We start from the raw sequence: 25,881 nt of genomic DNA, 5'->3' as shown, positions 1-25,881 counted from the left end.
TGGAAAAAATGAATGTTTTATTTAAATTTGATTAATTTACCATAATTATTCTCTTGTCATTCATTTCAGTTTTCTTCTTCTCTCACATGTAAATTGATAATGTTTGAAGGTCTCTGGAGGCTGTGTCCTGAGGCTTCTGTGCATCTCTTCTGTGATGGATGGATCTGCCTAACACTTTTCATATCTGGCAGAGAAGTTAGCATACTGCATTTGTTGTAGCTTCAAAAGATAACTACAGTTGTTCAGCCTATGACATTTTATTTTAGAGATTCAGATTGCCATCAAAGGTCAGGATATCACACTTTCCTTTTGGAATCTTTTTAAGCCAAAGCCTATTCATTTCAGATAACTGCCCTGAGTTCTTGCCCGAGTGACTTTTTAAAAAATGTAATAATACATACTGCTCCACCCATACAGAAGGTGAAAATAGTGGCAAATTTTTGAACACCTGAAAGTGTTCTTGTAATCATGCCTCTGCGTATAGTTCCAACTCTAGATTTGTATTCCTCTGCACTACTCAGATGTCTGTCCAGGTAGGTGCAAGGCATATTCTTGTAGGGGTGCACCAATACTTTGGCTGAAACATACAGCACTCTGATTTGTTCTCTTTATTTTTCAGAAACTCCCCCAGATGCCCTGATACTAGAATCACCTTTCACAAACATACGTGAAGAAGCAAAAAGCCATCCCTTTTCAGTGGCAAGTACAGATTTACATGCTAAAATTTCCATCTTATATTATCATCTTTGGGTTTACTTGAGAGTTCTCAACATATCTGAAGTAGTTAGCCAATAAGCAACCTATATCAATATTTTTTATTTCAGTTTTTTTCATGCATGCAAAGTACGGTTTCCTCTGCCATAAGCTTTTCCAGCCCAGAAAGATTGAAGTAGTTCCATGTATAAAATGGGTATATTCTGCAAGAAGAAGGACTCTGCTGAATGTAGAGAGACCCCAATACCAGTCCTGACATCCTTGGAATAGCTGGTGCTATTTACAATCACTGTCTGGTATAATCATTAGTGCTGCACCTCTGGGCTAGTTGGAGGAAGTGCATGTTTCTACTTAAAGTTCTGTTTCCATTTATAATGAATTACCACTTTACACTAACGAGAGTGTGAAAGAGGAGTTCTGTGCAAGCATAACAGTGATTAGACTGTTAGTATAGAACTAAAGCATAGAAGGGAAAACTGCTTCCTCTTTATCACATTGGTCAGTTTTTAAAAAGTACAGCTCTTCTTATCAAGAGGTCCAGCACGATAGAATGATCCCCCAGTAAAGATAAATTTCTTTATTCTTATCCTTAGAAGAAAGAATTGTAATCTTTCCTCCCTTTTTCCTCCTCTTGTTGCATTGAAGGACCCAATATGATCCCAAGAAGTATATCCTTCACTGCTACAACAGAATAAAGTCATCTTCAAATCCAGCTTAACTTCTAGAATTTCATGGACACGTCCATATAGTTTTCTTAGCAGAACTATGGAAGTGGTTGCCACCACCACCTTCCAGAATGTGCTTTTTTAAAAAAATTACCAGTCTAGCCTACAGCCCTGATCTTTCTTGGAAGCTCATGTCCAAGTAGTAAGTAGGCTTGACCCTGCCAAGGTCAGCCAAATTCTGCCACTTGCTACAAGCACGAAGAATAGGATAAGAATTCCTGGCCATCTCCCCCCCCCAACTCCCATCCAGGTAATCTCAAGAAATGTTGGCCTGTTTAATGAAATAATGTAAAATCAAAATTTTGATGTTGACTTTTGAAAATATTTTTGTAAAAATACTTATATTTCATATCTTATGACATTTTTGTACTTCATTTTTTAATTGTATACTGCCCTGAATCATTTTGAGAGGGCAGCTATGTACTTATATGAGTAAGATACATTATTATGCTTCTTGTTTTAGTATTACCATTATTTAGTTTATGTGCCAAATTGTTGCTGAAGGGATGTATCCTAACTGCTCTCCTGAGATAATAGGGTCCAAATATGAAGAGTGTATTCAGCCTAATAGATGGGTCTCAGCAAGTGTGGACATCTTCAGAAGGGATTCTCCTGCAGATCTTAAACATCTGAACAGGTTTATAATGGGAGAGATGCCCCCATCACATGTTCAGGCCCTAAACCATTTAGCCGATACATTAGCACCAGCCAATATAATAGCACCACATTAGACTGTCTAGAAAGCAGTTGATAGTCAGTTGAAAGAGTAATCCCAGTGTTATACATTAGTTAGCATTAACTTTAGCAAACCAAAGCCATATTTTACCAATCTAGCTTCCAGGCGCTTTGCAAAGTGAGCCTGTATAGAGTGTATTGCAGTGCAGGTAGTCCTTGCTTAACAATCATTCATTCACTGACTGTTCAAAGTTATGAAGGTGCTGAATGAATGGTAGTTACGACTGGTCCTTGAAGTTTTGACCATTGCAGTGCGCCTCCGCCAGCATGTAATCAAATTTTAGGTACTTGGCAGCCCGCCCACATTTACAACAGTGTGCACTTCAACACCCCTCACTGCCTGTCTCCCCCCATCTCTGCCCTTTTGGCCATTCTGCACTCGGCCACCCATTGCCCCCGCCACCCTACACTCTGCCTGCACCCCTGCTGCCGTGCACTCTGTTGCACCTGCGGCCCCCCACTACCCACAGCTGGCCTTCACCATCTTCCGCTGCTGACAGGACACACCTGGCTGAGACAGCTGCTGGCCCTTTGCGATGCCTCCACAAGGCTCCTCTGTCACCTCGCAGAGTGTGCCTTATCAGCAGTGGGAGGAAGAAGATGGCAGAGATCAACTGGGAGTGGCAGAGGGTGGCAGGGGTAGGCGGCAGCGGAGTCCAGGGCAGCCAGAAGGACAGAGATGATGAGGAGATAGGTGGGTGTGGGAAGTTGAAGTGGAGGCAAGTGTGGCAGGGCAGCTCACCAGGCCTGGTTGGGGAGGAGGCAGCAGGATGGAGCTGGCAGTTCATGCAGGGCAGGAGAAGTGTGAAGTCCTTGCTTAATGATGGCATGGTCCTCGCCTAATGACCACAACCAGAACTACAGGAACGGCTGTTGCTAAGCGATGCAGTTATGTGATGTTTTGCCTAACAACCATTTTGCTTAACAATGGAAACTCTGGTCCCAGTTAGGGTCATTAAGCGAGGATTACCTGTAGTGAAACTGGGATGTAAACAAGGCATGAATAATTTGTGACTAAAAACAATGTTGTGCTTATGAATTCTTCAGTTATACTCCTTATACTCCTATAAGCCTATACCATAAACAGAAGATTCGCCTGTGACATCTTGCAAACTTTTTCCAGATCTATAGATATTTCCCAGGATTTGACTGGTTTTTCCTTGACCCTATCACATCAAGTGGAATAAGGTTTGCCAATGATGAGAAGTAAGTAAATATTGTTTTTGTTTATTTATTTTAAATATTTAAAGCCAGTTTGGTGTAGTGGTTAAGCCATCAGGCTAGAAACCGGGAGACCGGGAGTTCTAGTCCCACCTTTGGCACAAAGCCAGTTGGGTGACCTTGGGCCAATCACTCTCTCTCAGCCCTAGGAAGGAGGCAATGGCAAACCACTTCTGAAAAACCTTGCCAAGAAAACTGCAGGGACTTGTCTAGGATGTCTTTGAGAATTGGACATGATTGAACAGATTAAAAAAAAAATTGTATCTATTGATTCTTCCACCCTCCCGCCCCTGCTTGCTGATTGAGGTTTTCAGGGACAAAAAAAGCTCTGATATCCTGAAAGGTTGACACAGAGTTATGTTCCCATGGATGAACCTATCTCAGCTTTTCCAGGTCAGCTACCTTGGCCTCAGGAAAATGTACTTTTTTCCAAAAAACCAGGAATTCATTGTAGCAAACAGAAACCTTCTGTCTAGCAGACTTACAGCCTTTTGGGTGATGCATTTTGGTCTCCGTAGTTGTGTCTTTAGAAAATCAAGATTTGTACTCTTTCAAGCTATTTCATTTTGTATTGGAAAGCACATTTTATTTTATTTTATTTATGAATGAAATTGCACAAATGCAATCTGCATTGGAAGACTTATTTTTTCAAATCCTCAAACTAGCAAAATAAAATAAAGTCCCCAAACATGAAATTCTGTGATTCTGAACTTTGCATCAGTTAATCCTGAATAAGGTCATAAGTATTCAGATGGTGTTCCTATTTTTTTAAACATACTTGATTAATTATATTTGGTGTGTGCTTTCTTTACAGCGTGAAGCACATTTCATGCTCTCTGCTTATTCTTCATGCTGAAGATGATCCTGTTGTTCCATTTCATCTTGGAAAAAAGGTGCTGCTTCATTTTTTAACTCCTGTCCCCTATCATAACAATAGAAATATCCTGAAAGAGCTAGAATAGTAACAGAGGGCTTGGATGTTTGCAGCTTAATTTCTGTGAGGCAGATCACTGATAACATGTCAAAACTTGGCTGCTGCTACTGGAAGAAAAGCATTTTCAGAGGGTGATGGTGGTGGAGACAGATGGCTTAACTGTCTGTCATTGAACAGTCCTCAAGCAATCTTTTTCTCTACTTCCCATCCCTACGCAGCAGGCTTTTAAAACGGCTGAGAATGAGATGGATGTAGTTTCTTCCATTGAGGGGGCATCAGAGGAGGATGTGAAATAACAGTGTGACATGTGCATGGTTTTATATTCTAAACTCAACAGTAGTTAATCTGGACTTCTTACCACTGCTTGGTTTTAGTCACCATTGTTGGAACTGGTGGGAATTGACCAGTGGGAATTGACAGCTGTCCTGTATCTAGAGATAGAAACAGTTAGGTCTGTACAATCATCAAAGAAGTTCTCTCTTTGTGTACTATAGAATGAAAAGTCAGAAAAATGTATGTAAGAGAAAAACTGAATTTTATCCAACTCAGTGCCTTCCACATGTATTAGACTGTAACTCTCATCATTCCATTTGCCAGAATGACTTTGTTTATCATATTTATATAGCCACCCATCTCACAGATTTGTGATTCTGGACAGTGTACAGTAAAAAACAATCATAAAAAACTAACAATTAAAAATTCAACAGTTAAAACACAATTAAAACATATATCATTATAACAGTGCATTATCTGAAAAATTGCCATTTTTGATTAATGCTGAGGGACCCTTTTTCTGTAATTACCACTTTTGTTGAACTTAGGTCCAAAGACTTGTACTAATTTGTATTTAATTTAAATATGATAAATAGTAGTTTAGATCCATACATTGTGAACATAAGGTTTCAAATGCCCACTTAAGTCTGTAAATTTGGAGATTAAATTGAAATCTTTTGCTTTCATAGTTCGGTAAACTACCTTATTGTGAAAGGTGACAGGTTCCCTGTGCAAGCACCGAGTCACGTCTGACCCTTTGGGGGGATGCCACTTTCACAACGTTTTCTTGGCAGACTATAGCAGGTTGGTTTGCCATTGCCTTCCCCAATAGTCACCTTCCCCAGCAAGCTGGGTACTCATTTTACCGACCTTGGAAGGTTGGAAGGCTGAGTCGACCTGAGCTGGTTACCCAAGAATCCAGCTTCCGCTGGGACTGAACTTGGGTCATGGGGAGAGTTTTGGCTGCAATACTGAGGCCTACCACTCTGCGCCACACGAGGCTTTGCCAAACTACCTTACTAGTACAGTAAGTACTATACCACCTGTATTTTTGAGGATATGCTTTCGAAATTACTTCAAGTTGGATACCTACAGTACCTTTTGATCATTCCACTGTACTAGTAAACTACCATACTAGTACAGTGGAATGATCAAAAGGTACTATAGGTATCCAACTTGAAGTAATTTCGAAAGCATATCCTCAAAAATACGGGTAGTATAGTCTCCTGTGTTGGAGGCAATTGGTGAATATGCATTAGATTGCTGTGTAATTGATTCAAAAATAGAAATAAAAATATCACTACTTTGCATAATATTTATGATTGGATTCTGTAAGTCCATATTTTGTCATCTTGCATTTCCTTTTAAATGTCTTTACAGCTATACAACATTGCTGCCCCATCTCGGAGCTTTCGTGATTACAAAGTACAGTTTGTTCCATTTCACACAGACCTAGGCTACAGGCATAAATACATCTACAAGAGCCCTGAGCTACCTCGGATATTACGGTAACTAAAGGGGTAATTCATAGTGTACATAATGATAGTCCGGGCTGAGCTGGTTGGCAGTTCTGGCAGATGTAGTCCATGACATCTGGAGGGTAGTTTTTCCAGTGCTACTGTATTACAGTGGAGGAGGGTGATACAACTGAATATTTTGACACTGTTTTTATGACATGAATGTTTAGCAGTAAAGGACTTCCTTGTTCTGTAGGTGCATGTGTGCATGTACACATATTTATTATTTATTTATTTTATTCAAATTTTGCTACTGCCCATCTCCCTCAAAAGATCCTCTTCAGAGTTCCATGATTTAAATTTGTTTTAACATTTTACCAACTGAGATTGAAACTAGACCTGATTATGGTTGCTGTGTGTTTATTCAAATGCCTATTCCACATATGCATACGACAAGGTGGGAATGGCAGGAATTAGATTTTTGCATAAAGCATGGATGCAAGGAGAAGGAGCAGAGCTGTCTCTGTTTGTTTGTCCTGCTTCCCTTCTTGTGAAATGTCAATTTATTTCATATTCTTGTCTTAGAGCAAGTTGGGGGAACAGTCCCTGAAGCTTCAGGGTCAAGATGCAGTATCTTGTTTTCCTGACAGCCCCACCCCCAACTCCTGCTTTATGTGTGAAGGGGGCAAACAGGTCAATGCACTGAGTCTCCTCCATGCCCAGCTTGGTTTGGATACACCAATTCCATTATTTTTAATCTTGTTAGATGTAGGTTCCTATTTTTCTTTCCAGAGCGTATCCATTATGCCCCAGTTTCCTCCCAGCTATGTAAAGGCAAACAACTATAGGAGTTCACTGTTACAAAAGATCAGGTCACAGATTTGATAAGCTGTTTGTGCTTTCACCTTATCACAGCATTTAAAAAACTTCCATTGATCCATCCTGGAAAGGGAGCACTTGTCTTGTATGCTCACTAATCTTAAATTTGGGAAGAAAGTGGATGAACCTAAAATAGCAAAATATTTGACACAATAAACAGCTGTTTTTTTTCCCCCCTTCCTAGGGAATTCCTTGGAAAATCTGTACATCACCATCATCACGGAAGACTTTAACATGGTAGACTTAAGATCATACCATCTTTAAAAAAGAGAAAGAAAAAAAGTCTGCCATTACTGAAACCCAAGCACTGGATATGCCACTGATTCTGGCTTCAGTTCTAAAAGATACCTTGAAATCCCAGGTTGTGGGATAGTAGATAAGAAGAATGAATGTAGTTGGATTCTGTGTCCTTTTTTATTATTTCTAAAGAATAAGGGAGCAAAATAGTGGAACAATTAAGTTCAAGCACAATAAAGACTTTGCAACTCCCCACCCCCACCCCCATGCCCCCGTTTTCTCCCAGAAGTTATAAATATTCCTACAATATTGTGCTGGATTGTTACAACAGCTCTTTACAAGATGAAAGAACTTGCACTCTAAAACATAAATGGACTATAGTTATCTGCAAAAATGTAATTCTTACAATTTTTCAGTGCTGTCTCTACTTTATTTGAGTTGCAGGTTCTCTTCTAGAATTTAGTTTGGTAAGGGATGTTTTTCTCCTGTCAGTTATCTCTTTGGGAGTTGGAGATGATGATGTAGTTTTTAGATTAATTTTAGAACCCAGACAGGCATACAAGAAAACATTTCACAATGAATTGAAGGATGGCTTACCTTTAAAAAGAGATGTCCATTTGATCATTGTAATTTAATAGCAGCTAATTTTCCCTTTATTTGTTTGCTTTCAAGTTGCCCAGGCAGAAGTAATATATAAAAATCTTTACCATACCTCAGTCTACAGGCACACATCCACCCTGAAATCCTGCCTCCCTACTTTTCAAACCATTTTCTTTGGACATATATATCCCTTAAGTGACATAGACTGTACTGATTAAAAATTATCCTTGGAAGTTGTTTGAGGTAACTATTCTGTTAACAGAAGGTGTCTTTCAGTTCAGAATTGTTGGAGCCTGTGTGGTAAAGATGTCTTCCAGTCTCTTCTAATCATAGAGAGACATACAAGCACTTTGAGAGTGAAAAAGAAATGATACCATTTTAAACCATCGTGATTCTTCAGACACCCCATCCTAACTATTTCCTTCAAAATGCTCAGGTACATTAGAGCTGGTCAAAAACTTCCTTTTTATATACGAGGGAAGGAAATCAACCCTTTAAGCTGATCTCCTTTGATGTGCATTTTCTTTGGGAATTCTGAATTCTCAGCAGTGAAACTACGCACATGGAATGCTGAATATTACCCAAGTCAACCAAAGGTATTGAAAGTGATACATTCTTATGTTAACGATACTTTATCCCTGATCATTAAAGTAATTCCTTCCTACTGTAAAAACTGAAGATTGGTTTTAGTTTGCTACGTATATTATTAAAACCTGTGATGTACGAAACCTACCAGACCGGCTTTGAATGTTCCCTTCAGTTAGCACAAGATGTGAACAAAGAACGTTTTTCTTTTGCTATAATTAACTAATTATATGCTATAATTGTTTTAACTAATTGTTGAAACAATTAGTTTTAACAAATGTTGAATCTGGCTTTCATGTACCGCTTTTGAGACTGACCAAATCATGTATTTTATGAAAACCTAGTCCCTTTCCCCAGTTTTGGCTTAATCAACAGCAGTGCTGTAATTGCTTTCATTTTGATTGGAAAGAGGTGACTCATTAAAGCTGCAGTGACTTTTGCCAAGGAGGTTTCTGCTGCCGTTGTGTGATCCTGGAAGCTGATGTGGCTTCTTGACTGAGCTGAAGACCAGGGCTGCTTTCGCAGTGCCGTGCATTCCAAACCACTTCTTCCAAATAAAATCTGAAGTATTGCATAGCCTTAATAAATGGAGATATGTATAATCCTCCCACATGCACATAAATGTTTTGTTCTTTATGTGTGATGAAACAAGCCAAAAGTTGCAGTGAACCATAGTTTGGGCTGAGAAACTATGGGTAGTGTCTTTCAAACCAGACAAATTATAAAGCCATTGTTTAAAAATGGATTCTATATCCTAGCTTGTTTAGGAGCCATTAACACTAATTTCCAGTTTGGATGTTATGTGGGGCTGTGGTTTACTGAGACTTGATCCGTTCCCTAGTTCATGCAAAGGAGGAACAAAGTGATTGTTCATGAGTGCATAACATTCCTGTGTAACTTTGCTTGTAAAGCTGGGACATGATCATCCAAAAACTGCCATTGTGATTACTAATGCCTGTTTTCGAGACTTGTAAAATCTACATCTCTCATGGCAAAAAGGATAGCGTGGATGTTCATTTAGGTCAGTCTTCCTCAACCTGGGAGCCCTCCTTATATGTTGGGACTTCAGTTCTATATTGGCTAAGAATGGTAGGGGCCACACGTTAGGGAGGAAGCTAGAGAAGGCTGGCTTAGGTAGTACAGTGTATATTTTGCTATTTGCACATATTTTGTTTTGCTAACACAATTCAATGCAGGCATGGCATGGTGAGCAATTAGAGCAAAGGAATCATGAGCCATTGTGGCTGATGGGCTGAAGCAGACTGCTTTACAGTGACCCCACTTTTTGTGAAGTTGGCCCTGAAATGTGTCATGTCTTAAACATTCAATATTGGGCATAATAGACTAGGTACTAATACTTAGAATAATTTTTTAGTCTGAAAGATATAGAGGGTACTGTCTACTAATATTGTCTGTATATTACATTTTGCATGTATCAGACACACACAACTTGCAGATTCATTGTGTGTGCAAACAGTAGCTTGTTCTTTGCATCGAGGCTTTCTGCGGTTATGCAATCCATCAGTTTTGATTCACAGTAACTTCCAAGATAATTGTGCCACATAAAATTTCATCTTTTATCCCCTGCCTCGTGTTTAGGATTATTGCATTAACAAAGGCAAAAATGCCGTTTTGGCTCTTTTGAAGAAACCGAGAGAACGTTTTGTCTAGCGCTGCTCCTGCTGACACCTCCTTTAGTGTTGATAAAAGTACAGACTAATGTGGCGATGTCAACTCTGCCAGTGCAACAGAAATTAGATCCAAAGCATGCACGGTGCTGTTTGTTCTGACACATCTGTTCCAATTGTTAGGCCAATAACATGCATTGAAATTGAAATGTTTATCTAAACAGTGTGTAGTTTTAATAAAACAAATGATTTATGACTTCTTTTGGAGGTAGCTTTATTTTGTTTAGTATAAATTATGGACTGCTGGCATTTCTGCTCATGTTCAGGAAAATGTCAGAAAGAGAATTTAAAATAGTGACATACTGATTGGGATCCAAACAACTGCAGAGATGTGCATGTGGGTACAGGCCTTCTGCTACTCACAGAATTCTGTACGTTGTGAGTTGCTCTGGGTTAATGTAGGAACAAATGATTTCATTATTTCAATTCTTGTCAGAGGAAATACACTATGTAATTTGTGAGTTACATTGTGGCCAACAACTTGACAATTTTTCTGTGACCAATTTTGCACATCCATTGAGCTTACATTTGGACACGAGTATTTGCTTGAGTTCAGGGGACTTTTAAAAAAACTGAATTTCCAGTATGAATGAAATAGAAGATTTCTGTATGCCTTGAGACTTTAAATTCTTTGGATTGCTGTTTGTGACTTTAATCAACTTTCTTACTACTACCATTCAGGAATGATCATCTTAAAAATACTGCTCATTTACAGAAGGGACTCTCAGGTGTTCTATACGTATTGCCTATAAACTTGTATAGATTTTTCATGTTTGTCATGACCTCTTCCAGAAAATCCTGGATGTTGTTCTTCAGGAGGCTTCCCTTATCCTCTGCCCTTTCACAGCGATCCCAAGTGGAAAAAAAATACAATCCTAGTTTGAGGTCTGTAGCGTAGATACACTTGAAATCAGTCGGGAAGCTGGTATAAAGCAAAGCAATAGCCTCCAGCGTTAGATTTATTTTCAGAAATGCTTCTGTATCTCTAAGGCAGTGATTGTTAAACTGTTTGACCCAATTATCCCTTTCCTTGTTTCGAATAATGTCATTACCCCCACCCCCAAAAAACTAGACTCTTGTTTTACACAAGTGTCATGGCATGCCCATACTGGATCCTTGACTCACAAACAATTACAAATTGCTCCATTACCCCAGGATATGCCCAAATTACCGTCAGTTTAAGAACCCCGGCTCTAAAGAGTCCTGTGTGCTTTCACAGTGAATAAAAATGGGTGGCTTCTGGTGAAGTGCTTGCTTTGGAAGTGATGTGATCACCTGCCCAGAAGAACAAACAAAGGGTACTATGGCATGGCCTACAGGAGAGGAAGCTAGAGGGAATAGCAGCATTCTGGTAAATTGGTGCCTTTTTAAAAAAATAACTATTAGGCTTAAATTCCCAAAATTCAGATTTGCTCACTGTGCTGGGGACTTCTGTTACAGTTACACTACATTTGTCAGAAACCTATTTAGAAATGTATGGAAAAAGCCATCTGGATAGCAATAATAGTAATGGTACTAGTAATTCCAAAACATCTGAAGCACCACTTGAACACCATCGGCATTGACAAAATCAGTCAATTGCAAAAGGCAGCTTTATTTGGAATAGCTTACATCCTGTGATGAAACCTTTAAATATTATTAAACAACATCTGCCTATCCCAGGACCTTGGGAAGGACTCAGTAAGTGGACAAAAATGCCAAATCCAGGCTAAACATCTGGCTGTGTGACCAACCATCATAAAATGTATCAAGTATGTGTAAGCCACTCGAGTGCTTCAGATTTTAAGAACTGATAACTTTAATTGCAATTCTTATGCCATTCCATGGCTCTATCACTAAGACTTTAAGAAAAACAATGATTTTGTAATCTGTTCCACCAGTTATACAGTACCACACACTACCCAGAACCACTGCCTTAAATCTCTGCTGCTTCAGTCTTTTGTGGCCACAGGACACAAAAGAAGGAATTTGCTCAAGTCTCCCATGAACTTCCCTTGTGGGGAAGAAAAGCATTGAAAGTAGGAGTTGGAAGGAATCTTTTAGATCATTGTCCAGTGCATTCAGCTTCCATTTGAAAAACTTCAAGAGTGGAGTCCACCTGACTGGGTAAACCGGTTTCTTGACTGTGTTGATTGGGATTATTGTTAGTGTTGTTGCTTGGCTGCTATTTTATGTTATTTATATTTTTGTTTTATTATTTTTATCCTGTTTTTTGGGTGGCCATATAAGTCAAAGAAATTGCAAAGAATTTTAATTAATATAGGTGACAATTTAAAGTACACTGAGCTGTTAAGGAACATCAGTCTACTCATTTGTTCACAAGACAGCTCTAGGGATTGAGAGACAAGCTTTCCCTGGACTCAAAATAAGAAATTGGACTCTGTCAACTAATCCCAGGACAGGTATCATCCTAAAATGACAAAAGCCCTCCGGGAAGTTCTGGAAAATGGCCAGTTGAGATGAAGCTGCAACTTTGTTTCAAGTAAACCAATCAAAATCTCTGTGGCTAAAGCTACTCATCTTTCATTTAAGTATTTGATTTCACTGGGACAACTCTATCTTGGAGGAGTAAGCCTAACATTCACATGTTTATCATGCTACCTAATAAACCCAAATAATTTTTTCTAAATAATCATATTGTCCCTCAAAACCTATGTTCCTATTTTTCTCATGATGAGTGGCTTAAAATGTGGAGTCCTTGGTGTTCTCTGAGCTTGGTGTTTGCAGATGTTCCATTACCCAACTAGGTAACATCATTAATGCTAGTGAGTGTGGGGTTTGCTCCCCATTTATATACAGTAGCTTCCCTTGCTAGTGTTGGTGGGGGTGTGGTTTTCTCCTTGGTAGGTCCTTGATTAGGGTATTGTTTTCTCCTTGTTTGTCTGATGCTATCCCTGCTTATCTGGCTGTTGTTTGCTGGAGAGGATGTGTTCTGGTCCTTGTTTCCTTAGCTTTATTGTCTCTCTTGAATGGTGTGTAAATGTGGCTTATCTCTATGTGTCTATTGATGGCTGATTTGTCTGAATGCCAAGCTTCCAGGAATTCTGTAGTGTTTTTGGATTTAGCTTGGACTAGGATGCTCAGTTTCCCAGTTGAAACTATGGTTGAGTCTGTCAACGTGTTGAGATTAAGGAGTTTTCATTGTGTCTTCTGACTGCTAGTGGATGTTCGTGGATGTGCTCTGCTAGTCTTCTGCCTGTCTGTCCTACATAGTGGCTGTTACAGTCTTTGCACTGTATGTTGTAGATGACTCCTGTTTTTTCTTGACTATTGAGTCTTTTTGTTTACTTAAGATGTTTTGGAAGGCTTTAGTTGGTTTATGTGCTACGCTGACACCGTGTGGTTGTAATAATAGTCTATTGGTTGTTTCTGATATGTTTCTGATGTATGGCAGTGTTATCCTTTTCATAGCTTGTGTTGGTTGTGCTATAGTGGGTTGGGTGGTCAGGCACTTTTTGATAAAGTTGTGGGGGTATCCATTTTTGTTGGAAGTTGTTGTATAGATGATCTGTTTCCTTTTTCTGGTGTTCTGGGTTACTGCAATGTGTTTGCAATGAAACGTCTGCAAGCAAACAAGTTCAGAGAGCACCAAGGACTCCACAGTTCAACCCTGATCTATGTATATTCTCTTCTAGTGGCTTAAAAATATGTGGCAGTGTATCTAGCGTGTATCAAAAAACATAGAGGTTTCATTCTCAGCTGCCCAGGAGGGCTTATTTCAATTCCCACTCAGTTGTAAAACTCACTAAGCAGACTTGGTTCAATCATACTCTTGCAGCATAACCTACTTCACAGAATCATTTGGTAACAAAATAGAGAGTGAGTGGAATAGTTTTATTACTAGGTTTATATCCTGCATTTGTGTGACTCAAGGCAAGGTGCCTAATAAACACAATATAAAATTCCAGTTAATATCTAAATTAATTTGCCATCTTCGTAGATGTAACTTTGAATGAGTATCATCCCCATGCCACTGCTGAGAACACAACCTAAGAATGGCTATTTAATGACTCTATGGTGAGAATGGTGGGATTTTCAGTTACATCTCAGTCAAACTAGACGTAAACATTGTATCAGCTATTTTGGTGACTGGAAGTTTTGGGAGCCCAATTTCAGCTGGGACTGTAAAGTGGGGTCAGAGATGCTTTCAACTCCTCCCCATTGCACCAATTAGAACTGATTCCTTTTCCTATGCCTGCTATTTACTGTGGGAGGAGAGAGAAATTTAGGAAGAACTATTTAGGGGACCAAGTGTTAAAAGATGTTCCCCTAAATCATCCATGGTCTCAGTGCAGCTTTTGGGGCTCTAGTATTTTCTTTAAGGATGAGTAAATACTAGAGCTCCCCAAACTGTAGTGAGACCATGAATTATTTAGGTCAAGCCAAGCCACATAATGGAATTAAAGTCTGCTTTGGACCTCACTCTTGCAGCTATCACATTACATTTATTACACTGGCTTTAATAATGCAGCAATTCTGTAATTCCATTCCAAAGCAAAAGCTAAATCAAGTGCAATGTTCATGGAAGTTTAATATGTTTTGAAAACACAGGGGAATAACAGTAACGTATCATAAACACACCCACACACATAAACTCAAAATTAGTTTTGTAAATGGCATGATCGTGACAAATACATTTATTTAGCAAGCACAGTAACTGCTAATTTGCTTGCTCCACCCTCCTGCCTGGCTAATTCTTGCTTGGAGAGATATTCTGTCTGAAGTAAGAGTTGCTCACAATAGTTTTACAGACCATGAAGAAAAATAACTGGGAATAGAACAACAAATTCTTAAGAGTGTAATGCAAAATACATGTGAGATGGGAATGCTTGCAAACATGCAGTATTTTATGCACAAATCTCAAGACATGATAAGACTTAATCAGCAAAAACCTGTGATGCTTTACTTTGCTTAGATTTAAATAATAACAGCAACACATTCCACACAATTTCTTTAGGAAAAAATGTTCTGTACATGCTGAGAAGAGTAATTCAACTTTGTTCCCTTATTTGAAGCATTTCATGGCAGCAAAATAAATCATAGGAACACTGAACTGTAACCAGTCTAAAAACAATTCCTATCAAAAGTTTAGCAGCATTCCTTAAACACAATATTGTGCTCCCTGGAATTCCTTAATTACATATGTTCTGTCTTTGATAAAAACACATGGAAAGGATGTATACCCAGCCAATATCCAGAATCTATGAGCTTTAAACCTGGAATGGCCCATCTATTTACTCCAATATGGGGATAAATTTGGCCATGCAATGGAAGGCAAGCAGAATGGTTATTTTCTAAGAACAACTAAATAAAGCTACTAGGTACAATATACTGTGAAGACTAGCCCTTGTCTCAAATGCCCTTAAGGATGGCTTTCATGTGCAGCCTGATGACAACATATAGTGAATTTCTCAATGCTTTTTCAACAGAGCTTTCATATTCAACTACTTACTTGTTGTGAACCTGCTATCTAACTACAGTTTCACTGCAATTTTACTTCTTGAGGGAAGCTATGAACCAGGAAGGAAAGAATAGACTTTTTTGATCTTACATAAACTCTACATGAAGCATGCATGAGAAATTGCTGATTCAAAACCTTCAACAAGTTAAAGGCTAACTCTTAATTGCCAGTATTTTAAAGCTTTTCTCTGTCTTTGTTGATTTACTCCTATTTTCAGTGACCAGCCAAGAAATTGCTCAATCCAATTATAGTTAGCTACATTCCTTTCATCCTTTGTAGGACATAAATACCACTTTGCTTATTAAAGAGTAACATTGGCTGGATTGGGACCAGTCTAGCTAAAGAAATATTTTGATTAATTTGGGGTACAATTTGGGGTACAATTTCGTACAATTTCATTTTAGTAAACTGACCAGGGAATGTCATCCCTTAAAGCGGGCCCCAGTGGACATGGCCACCTCTGCTTAATTCTTTATTTTCAGTGCTATGGAAGTCAGATTAGGCCCCTAGCTGATAATACTAAAGCAAGAATCTAAAAGGTTATGCAAATATTACTGTCTGTAGCTGTTTTATAAGACAAAGGATTTGAACCTTTGCTTGTCAGCACAAGAAAAATGCAAGAACCAATGATTTAAGTGATATTATTGGCAGATTCATAGCCTTGTAGAACTATCTACTTCCATTGTTTAACTTACTGGATGCTCTTTCTTGATGTTCTTTTACTTGGCCGTGTTCTATGTAATGTGTTGCATGAGTAACTACCCGACAGTGTATAACCCACTCAGGAAACATCAGAATATTTTATTAATGTCTACATGACTATTTTGTTTTCTTGGATCATGCCTGCCCTTCATGATTAAGCACAAGGTGGCCTTGTATCTGAGAAACAATATCTGTAGGTGCCAATTAAGGTGGTTTTGAATCTGAGGAGCAGGAATTTGCAAGGGTTAAAAAAGCAAGGTTCCTGGATTGACTTCCCAGTACCCATCCAACACTATGGTATTGGGTATCTTTCAATTATCAAAGTAAGATACTCTATGACAGGTGATTTCAAATGGTGAATTAGGGAAGTTCTTTGAGAATTCCTCAGTCAGTGGGGGCAGGCAGACACATGTTCTTCTTACCAACCTCTGATTAATAATCTTTCATGATTACCTTTCATCCCTGCATGGGCATTCTAGAACATAACTCAGAATGTAATTCATAATATGACATATGATGGTTTTGCTATGAAAACTGAAGTGCTCCTGCACAATTAATGTTCTGAAAGTAATTACTACCTTATAGATTAAAACTGTAGCCATGTTGGTATAATCTCAGTTTATAAACCCAGATTGGTAGGAATCATTTGCCTACTACTATTACAACTGGCATTTTTTTCTCCTTCTTTTACAAAATGTAGCAATCAGACCAAATAGATTCCAATTAATCACAGATTCCAATTTTTGCTGAGCTGAAAAATTATGGTTAGTAGTTTTGGAACAATTTAAATTGTAAATAAATCTTCAACTGTAGTTTTGAGAGCTTGGCTTGTGTTAAGAGTCTTTCTAGTTTGAATGAACCTGGAAATTATAATTGTATATTTATGGCTACATACCAAAAACAGAAGATCAAAGAAGCTGCACTTGTGAATAACATACTTACAAACGTCTTGGTTTAATAAGATAGAAAACCCAATATGAGATCATCTGAAATGAGGTACTGTAGCTGTAAAGATACAGATATATTCTATAATATACTTAAATGTTGTATAAACATGTACGAACTGAATTTCTAGCACAGTTAATTAGCGAGTTAAAAGTTATGGCCTATGCAAAATAGAAAATCATGTATTTTACTTATTTCTGTCAAAAGATTGACAGAAGATCCCTTGCTTAAATGTAGCAAAACTGCACCAAAGTTTTGTTAGACAAAAATACAGCAGACTGATGTAAAATGAATGCTGTACAACAAAAATGGTTTGCTTTCTAGAATAACTGCAGAAGCTAGCTGCATCAGCTCTGTATCCTCACTTCTCAGCAGATGATCAGGGTATCAGTTTTGACCAAAGTGGTCATGTGTTTTTGATAAAGTCTTCCTCCTATTAAGTGAGGGGTGCTATTACTGCGTGCCTGATCAGAAAGCAGTGGCCACTGTTACCTACATTCGATCGATAAAGTTGTATTGGTCTTGTCTGTTTGTGGGTAACCTAAAAATTAGTCTAAGGAGAGGCAGAGATTAGGCAGCCGTCTCTAGCCTCCTGCTCCTGTTAACTCCCTGATGGTGGGGAGCTGCTACCACAAGACATTTGGAGGGCATCAGGTCACAGAAGGAATTAACCTGGTATTAGATTGGTAATGTCAGTACTAAGAAATCTGAAAAGAAAAACAGCATGTTTGCTGAACTTTTTGGTTCTGGAAGCTTATAGGAATATACGTTCATTTCCATTCTGGTCATTTACATTGAAGTGCAAATAAAGTTGCCATTTAAGGATTTACTAGTTTCTAAAACTCCTCCAGTCAATTTCCTCAGTATTTGCAGAAAATAAACATTCACCTGTTTAGCAACCCAGGCTAGACGACCTGGTATATCCCATAAAGGCTGATGTTATTGCCTGAAATGAAAACTCAAGGGGCTTCACAAAAGATGCAATATACTTTTAAAATACTAGAAACGAGGCCTCTAGAGCCAGCACTGATTGGGGAAAGACTCTGGATGGAGGTGGAGGTTTCACTCTGACAAGTGACGGATATTTCAATGTCTGCTCTCTATACAAGATTGTCCTAAATAATCCATATAACTGCACAATTTGAAACATACACAGATAAAGTCTAGCTCCTAAAGCAAAGCTTAGCAGCCTACCAGGAGGCTGAGCAAATGTCTAATTCTTTATTTACTGCCATTTGCTCTGAAAACTATACAGAATCTAGCAGACCACAGAATATGGCTGGTCATTTGACTTAATACAGCCTGGCTGGGCAGTCCCAATGCATCTTGAGGGCACCAGGCTGGGTGCTAACTTTATGAATCACATGTTGTACAGGCACGTGTTGTACAGGCATGCTGTTTTCAGAGGAATGCAAACAGGTTCTTTGGCACCATTAATCCTCCTTGAACTCCATGTCCTGTGGGAAAAAGTAGCCTGTGCGAGTTTGTGCGAACAGGTCGCTTGGAATGATTCTGGGTTAAAAGAACTGTCCTGGGGATCAGCAACGATTCTCCTAATTGGAGAAGGTGGGGGGGAAGAGGGACAAGTGATGAAATGTGTGTCATGATGCTAAACCCCAAATGGGGTATTTGTGTTAGTCATCAGGATACATGTACCTAAGAGCACAGTTTGTGTCACGATACTACTATGTATGTCATTTTGATGCAACCTCAGTTTGCTGCAGACACCACTGCAATCAAGAGACAGTGGAAGTTAGGCGGAAAATGCATTTTCCTGGGTCACAGAAGAGTTCCAGTCTAACTCCCTCCGGAAGGCAACACAATTATCCCTGTGGAATCACATTTTCTACCCCATCCAATTCTGGACTTTGCTGGCATCTTCTAATTGACCAGACAGGGGAACTGCCATAGGAACTAACAAGTCCAAGAGCTTGAGGAACCCCATAGCATATAATGCAGGCATGCATATAAACCACATTAGTTAAGTTAGATTTTTAAAAGAGAGCAAGATTATAACACTTTTTTTTTTGCTTGAGCTTTCTGTTTCAGATCTTGAATCTTATTCCGGCCCATATGGTTTGGTCAACTCTGTTTTACTATGATCTGAAGCACCAGGTGCCCTCATTTCAACTGTATGTTTATAAAGCTGAAACAAGCAATGTGTGGTAAAATACATGTTTGAATTCATCTGCAGAAAAGTCACTGGGAAGCAGGAATGTCTCAGCAGCAGCAGCAGCGGCAGCAGCAGCAGGAAGCCCATCAGAGTGACTGCATGCACCTTCTAATGGCAGATTTACTCCCTAGGTATGTTTGGCGGAGGAATTTTCACAGCAGAAGGTTCCACTCCCCAGATCTCTCTGGCATACTCAGTAATTGTCCTGTCACTGGAAAACTTGCCAGAGCATGCAATGTTCTTAATTACCTTTTTAGTCCATTCCCTAGGATTCTAAGAAGAAATGAGAAAGAGGTTAGGCTCGTATCTTTAGAGCAGTGTTTCTCAACCTTGGGATCTTTAAGATGTGTGGAGAACGCTGGCTGGAGAATTCTGGGAGTTGAAGTCCACACATCTTAACGATCCCACGGTTGAGAAACACTGCTTTAGAGCTTTAAGAGTGGAAATGCAGTGCAAGTTCATTTTTTATTTATTGGACAGCCAGCTCCTCAAGAAGTGGTGAATTCAGAGCCAGAATTCATGGCTTTCAGTTTCTTGGAGATGCAATAAACCATTTAACTGTGGCTTCTCTTGCCTGTTCTCTCCCTGTTCTTGTTGTCTACTCTCCTCCAACCTGCTTTGATTGATTGGGAATTGGATTTTCCCTACTGCCATCCAGTCTGCCTTTAACTGCTTTCAACAATTACTTTTTTATTTCTTACATTTCATATAGTTAGGTATCTTTGGAACCCACGCCCCCAACAACATCATACACAAGGCTAGAGGCACCTTCACACGCTCTTCCTCTAATGTGGTACATGCTGTCTGCCAGCAATGCCCCTCTGGATTCTACAAAGGACAAACAGGCCAGACTTTGCACAAAATAATAAATGGACACAAATCAGGATTCAATACAAGGACAAGGTAATACATAGCAGATTATCTGACTTCTCGGGACATTCCATTATAGATCTCAGAGTAGATGTTCTGGAACAAAAAGACTATTACAACTGAAGAGAGCATGAGACAGCACATACGTGGTTTTCAGGTTATCTCAGGAGGTCTGAATAAACACAGTGGTTTTTAACACACTGTGCTCTTCTTTGACATCTATGTGGAACTGTTGGGCAAAGTCATTCAATGGCATGGGGTGTGGTATCATCCGTAGGCTGATGATACCCAGTTATGCATCTCCACCCCTAGCTGATCAGGTGATGCTATTGAGGTGCTGACCCACTGCCTGGAAGGTGTGAGGATCTGGATGGGGAGGAACTGGCTCTGACTCAACCCCAGCAAGATGGAATGGCATTAGGTTTTGGGCCCCCCAGAGCCTGGTGATTTGTCATATTTGATTCTTGACAGTATTGCACTTCTCCAACAGAGTAGGTGCCCAATTTGTACTTGTGGTTTCTGGACTTGAGGCTCTTGCTCAAGGAGCAGGTGGCAGCTGTGGCTGGGGTGGCCTTTGCACAGATTCACCTTCTGTGCCAATTGCGCCCATTCCTGGACAGGGAGGCCTTGCTTGCTCATGCTTTGGGCACTTCCCAGCTGGACTACTGAAATGTGCCCTACATGGGGATACCCTTGAAGACTACTTGGAAATTACAACTGGTTCATAATGCAGCGGCGTGGGCAGTGTTGGTACCCCTTGGTTTGTCCATATTATACCACTGTTGTGCGACATACACTGGCTTCCAGTTTTTTCCCAATTCAAGGTGCTGGTTATCATGTTTAAAGCCCTACATGGCACAGAGCCAGGTTATTGGCAGACCACTTCTCCCTAAGGGTATCTGCCTGCCCCAGCAGGTCGAATAGACTGGGCACAGTCCAGGTCCCTTCCCTTCAGTGTTGTCATCTAGTGGGACCTAGGAAGTGCACCCTTTCCATAAGGCCCCCGCCCTGTAGGACACCCTTCCCCCCAGGATCTGGCAGGCCCCCACCCTCTTAATCTTCCAGAAGGCTGTAAAGAGCTGGCTGTTTCCCCAAGTGCTAGAATAGAGTGAGGTGGTTATGCTAATGAATGTACCATACATCATTCTGACTACCCTAGATTCTTAGTTGATCTTCAATCTATCAATTTTGGAGGTCTTTCTCAGCATTGGGCTCACTCTTGGATACAAGAGCTTTAGTTATAATTTTCAGCTATTTCATGAAGAAGCCTCCTTTCTCATCAATCTGCAACTGGTTCAAACTATGAGGAAAGTCTCTATCTTACCATGTATAGTTGGTCCACCTGCCCTTGACATTTGATGTAGGCTTCATAATCAGCAAATACTTTAAACCTAAACAAAGCACAGTGCAAGTGGAACTGTGAATTTCATTTATTTTGTTAACTCAGAGGCATAAAGGATCAGGAGTAAGTAGCAGAGCTTTAAATAAGGCAAGCTTGGATGTGCTTTTCTTCTCTCTTTGTGATGTTTAAGCAAGGCTCTCTCCTGTGTAACATAATTTCAAAGGGCTTTTCCTGTGGTAGTTCCCTCTCTGAGGAAGCCTTAGGCAAGCTTGCTTAGGAAGCTACAGAAAACCTTATTTCACAGGTTGACTATTTTCACTGCATTTTTCTCTCTCTCAATTTCAGGTACCTTTTCAAAATGGCTCACTGACATTAACTGGACTCCAGGCTCCTGCTGAAAGAGCAGGTGGAAGCTGTAGCCAGCTTTGCTCAGCTTTGCTCAGCTTCAGGTGCTATACCAGTTATGCCCCTATCTTGCCCAGGATGTCCTGATGACAGTGACTCATGCCCTGATCACCACATGGTTAGACTACAGTAATGTGCTCTATTTGGGGTTGCCTCTGGAAGTGACTTGGAAGCTACAGCTGATTCAAAATGCAGCAGCAAGTCCCTTGACAGGACAACTCTATGGGAGTAGAATTACACCTATACTGAAGCTGCTGCATTGACTGCTGGCTGGCTTCTGGGCCCAATTCACACCAGAAAGGAGTAAGCCAGGGCCTGCATGTTATCCATAAAAAGTGTGCCGTGCCCCAACCTGGATTTTCAATATACAGTAATCTTCCCCATAATGGTATGCCTCAGATGAGGAAGTGCAGCTCTCGTACCTCTTAGGCAAGCATGGTGATTTACTTTATGGCTAGGGATTCTGGGAGTGATATTCCAACCCATACTGAAGACATTAAACTGGAAAAAGCAAGTCCATAATGAAAGTACATCACTGCTATCTCTCACCTGTCGTGATACATCAGCATGTTGACGATACCTTGGAAGCAACTAGGATCATTTGGCGAGAAGAATCCACTGTTTATTTGATCAATAACTTGCCTGAGCTCTGGAATCCGGTCATAGTATTCCTTAGCATTGTACCTGAACAAGAAGAATAGGGACACCTTTAGCCTTTTCTGCCTCTATTATTATTTATTTCTTGCATTTACATCCCACCTTTTCTCTTGGAACAGAAGGTGGCACACACAAGGTTTTCCCAAGTGAACAAAGACTGACTGAAAGGTATCAGTGACCTCCATGTGGTTAAGTGGAGACCGTGCTCCATTGTCAAGGGGAACTTTAAATTCAATGCTTTAGCTGCTACATCATATTGGCTGTTGTAGGAAGAAGTCACTGGACAACACTCACCGAGGCAGCCTAAATTATAGTTGAGTTGGAAATAATACAGAGGACAGACTTAAGATGACAAACTAAAAGGCTATTGATGCAGATTAATTCTTAATAAAGGGGTAACCAGTATTGGATCTTATACAATTTATGAAGAGTAATTTGTGGAAATTACAAGTTACTCCAAAAATGTTCCTATGTTTCTTTGATAAAATGAGTATGTTAGCTCTCTTCCATGCTGTAGTAAGCATCTCCTGCTATTAATATAAATGGATAATGAGAGCTTTGTCTCTGCCCATGTAGCCCAATCTTCCTATGATAAGGGTACTCCATTTCCTGGAGCAGTTTTCAATTACTGAAGTTCCTAATAAGCTTTCCTCAGAATGAGAGTTATTGACCACAAGTAATTCCAATTAACATAGGAGAGAATTGAGGGAAGAAAAATGGGCTCTTAAGGAGCTCAAGTCTATCCTGACTGTTCTGCTTGCTAGGCAGGGGACAGAGAAGTCTCTTTTCTATGGAGTGTCAAAATAGAAATTGAACTCTGCCTAGTTCTTCAAGGAGAGGCACTATCCTGAGGAAGCTCAGGAGAAGTTGCCTGCTGGTCCAGAGAATCAATCACATGCCCACAGCCTGTTTCTATGGAGCCTGCGTCACAGTGATGTTCATTTACAAACCCTTTCTTATCCATTGCCTCAACGTCATCCACCCGCATGCCAAAAATGAACAAATTATCCTCCCCAGCTTCTTCAGCCATTTCCACGTTGGCTCCGTCCATGGTCCCAATGGTGAGGGCTCCATTCAGCATGAATTTCATGTTTCCTGTCCCTGAAGCTTCAGTCCCAGCCGTTGAGATCTGCTCAGATAGATCTGCAGCAGGAATCACTGGGATGGATTGGGAAAAGAGAATCAGGCAAGACTATTTTTTTTTCCTCTGTAAACAAACCACTTGTATCTGCATCTAACATGAGCAAGTCTTGCGTGGTATAATTTTACTGTCCTGGGTAGACCAGGCAGTGCAACATCCTCTGTGTTTGCTTCATTAATGCAGCTGTATGACATACAGGATTGTACTTACACCTCTGCATCTGCAAGGGACATATTTTCTTGCACAGGAGCCTATCAACCAAGGGCTCACAGTATGCAACTCTTTAGATGCAACTCCCAACAGCCTCAGCCAGCATGGCCATAAACAAGGTACACAAGGAAAGAAATCTGGAAAGATACACACTTTGTGCACTAGCTAGGCCAATTACCTGCTTCCAAAATCAACTTACCTTTTTCAGCAAGAGATACCCTGTAGTTCTCCAAAAATATGACTTTGAGTCTATCTCCTATGTAAGGGTCATTATTGACAATTTCTCCAATGGCTGTGATCAGTCTGATAATCATTTTTGCCATGTGGTAGCCTGGAGCTGCCTGGAGGAAGGGAAGGAAAGACATCTGAGAGTAAGAATAAAGGAGTGACAGAGAGTCATCTGCTAATAATAAGACACATGAGTACACCAAAATATATCATCTGGATTTCTTAATAACAAATCTACTGTCTAGAACAGTGTTTTTCAACCTTGGCAACTTCAAGATGTGTGGACTTCAACTCTCAGAATTTCCCAGCCAGCAAAGCTGAAGTCCACACATCTTGAAGTCGCCGAGGTTGAGAAACACTGATCTAGAAGAAAGGAAGCCATCTTCTGAAATACCTAATTCCCAACGAGAGTACCACAAATTGGAATATTGGAACACTTCTACAAATAAAATCAAAGGAAGCTTTGATCTATCCCAGGAAAGGCTGCTTGTTATATATCTGCCTTTTTGTTCTTAGCCTTTGCTGAGGTATTGTATCACGTAGATACCTTAAATAAGTCCAGAGGGAATTGTCCATCTCCCCAAGTTCTTGCTGAGCTTCCAAGTAAAAAACATGTTGGAATCACATGAGGAAACAAAGGAGACCAAAGAGTATGTGGGACCTCATCTGAGTGTGAGTAGTTCTTACTTTTGAATGCTTAAAAAACCCAAATTTTTAATATAAAGGTGAAGTGTGCAGGTGGGCAGTGATGGGTGGAAATAAGAAATATATACATTGTTTTAATTACTAAGAAGTAAACTCAGCTTCACATTAAATCCTTTACCTTTCCTCCAATCATAACTGTTCTTGGCACATAGGACTTTTTAGGGTCTTTTCTGATGCCTGAAAAAAACCAATATGGTTAAGAAGGGGAGAATGAAAGTGAGCAACTGAATGATTTTTAAAAAGAACAAATTAGTAAGAAAATCGTTTTAAAAAACTGCTTTCTGTGACATCTATAACTCCTATTTCAAGATAAGAATATCACTGAGAAAAAAAAAAGCAATAGAAAGATGTAAAGTAGATGGCAAATTCCATACCTTCCCCGCTAGACCGACAGGGTAGGGTTTGTGATTTAGGAAGCTTTATCATATTGGCCAGGTACAACAGGGTGCCATTTGTAACAGGGATACAGTATTAACATAAATGAACAATTTCTGTTGGCAGCAATATTCATACAAAGAACAGATAAGGTTGTACAATTGTTTTTGGACTTTATTATCATATAGTAGAGCAGGAAGAACCCAAATTTAGGGAATGAAAAGCTGAGTTGTTTGGTCTATCCCAGTGTTGATTCAGGAAAGTCAATCACTAAAGCAACTCTGCTTATTGACCAGTTCTGCATATAACCCTACCCAGAGGGAAAGCCCACCCTCTTTCAAGCAGGTCTTTGGGGTTTCGTGTGGAAATACATCTCTGCACCTGCTAATAGGGACCTCATCTTTGGAAGTCCTTCAGGTAATGTTTCCCGTGGGGAAAAAACATCCCTAAAAGTTATTCCCAACTCTTGGCAATTGGAGCACATACTTTATCAATAATCTAGGGCTGCAGTGAGATGACAAGTAACACTGTCTAGTTCTCATCCTAATTCCTGAGCTGCGTAACACTGTTCGAGTGAATTGACTTGTTTCAAATGCTAGGTTAATAGTGCCTGACAAAG

At 39.8% G+C, this 25,881-nt stretch overlaps 2 protein-coding genes across 2 annotated transcripts in view; one reads left to right on the top strand and one right to left on the bottom strand.

Moving 5' to 3' along the window:
* ABHD12 (abhydrolase domain containing 12, lysophospholipase) overlaps positions 1-10,248 on the top strand; it is a 45,169-nt gene extending 34,921 nt beyond the window's left edge. The window contains exons 9-13 of the mRNA XM_063301877.1: positions 620-699; positions 3,298-3,380; positions 4,210-4,288; positions 5,983-6,110; positions 7,123-10,248. Coding sequence (XP_063157947.1) covers positions 620-699; positions 3,298-3,380; positions 4,210-4,288; positions 5,983-6,110; positions 7,123-7,171 — 419 coding nt within the window. The 3' untranslated portion in view covers positions 7,172-10,248. The remainder of the gene's footprint in view (positions 1-619; positions 700-3,297; positions 3,381-4,209; positions 4,289-5,982; positions 6,111-7,122) is intronic.
* A 4,313-nt stretch (positions 10,249-14,561) lies between these two features.
* Positions 14,562-25,881, bottom strand: part of PYGB (glycogen phosphorylase B) — a 54,784-nt gene continuing 43,464 nt past the window's right edge. The window contains exons 15-20 of the mRNA XM_063301835.1: positions 25,006-25,064; positions 24,154-24,295; positions 23,554-23,761; positions 22,496-22,630; positions 21,524-21,590; positions 14,562-19,602 (exon numbers count right to left, since the gene is read on the bottom strand). Coding sequence (XP_063157905.1) covers positions 19,450-19,602; positions 21,524-21,590; positions 22,496-22,630; positions 23,554-23,761; positions 24,154-24,295; positions 25,006-25,064 — 764 coding nt within the window. The 3' untranslated portion in view covers positions 14,562-19,449. The remainder of the gene's footprint in view (positions 19,603-21,523; positions 21,591-22,495; positions 22,631-23,553; positions 23,762-24,153; positions 24,296-25,005; positions 25,065-25,881) is intronic.

The sequence above is a fragment of the Candoia aspera genome, chromosome 1 (genome assembly GCF_035149785.1).
Source record: "Candoia aspera isolate rCanAsp1 chromosome 1, rCanAsp1.hap2, whole genome shotgun sequence".
Lineage (NCBI taxonomy): Eukaryota > Metazoa > Chordata > Lepidosauria > Squamata > Boidae > Candoia > Candoia aspera.
The sequence above is the reverse complement of the archived record's forward strand: the minus strand, read 5'-3'. Positions and strand labels throughout refer to the sequence as shown.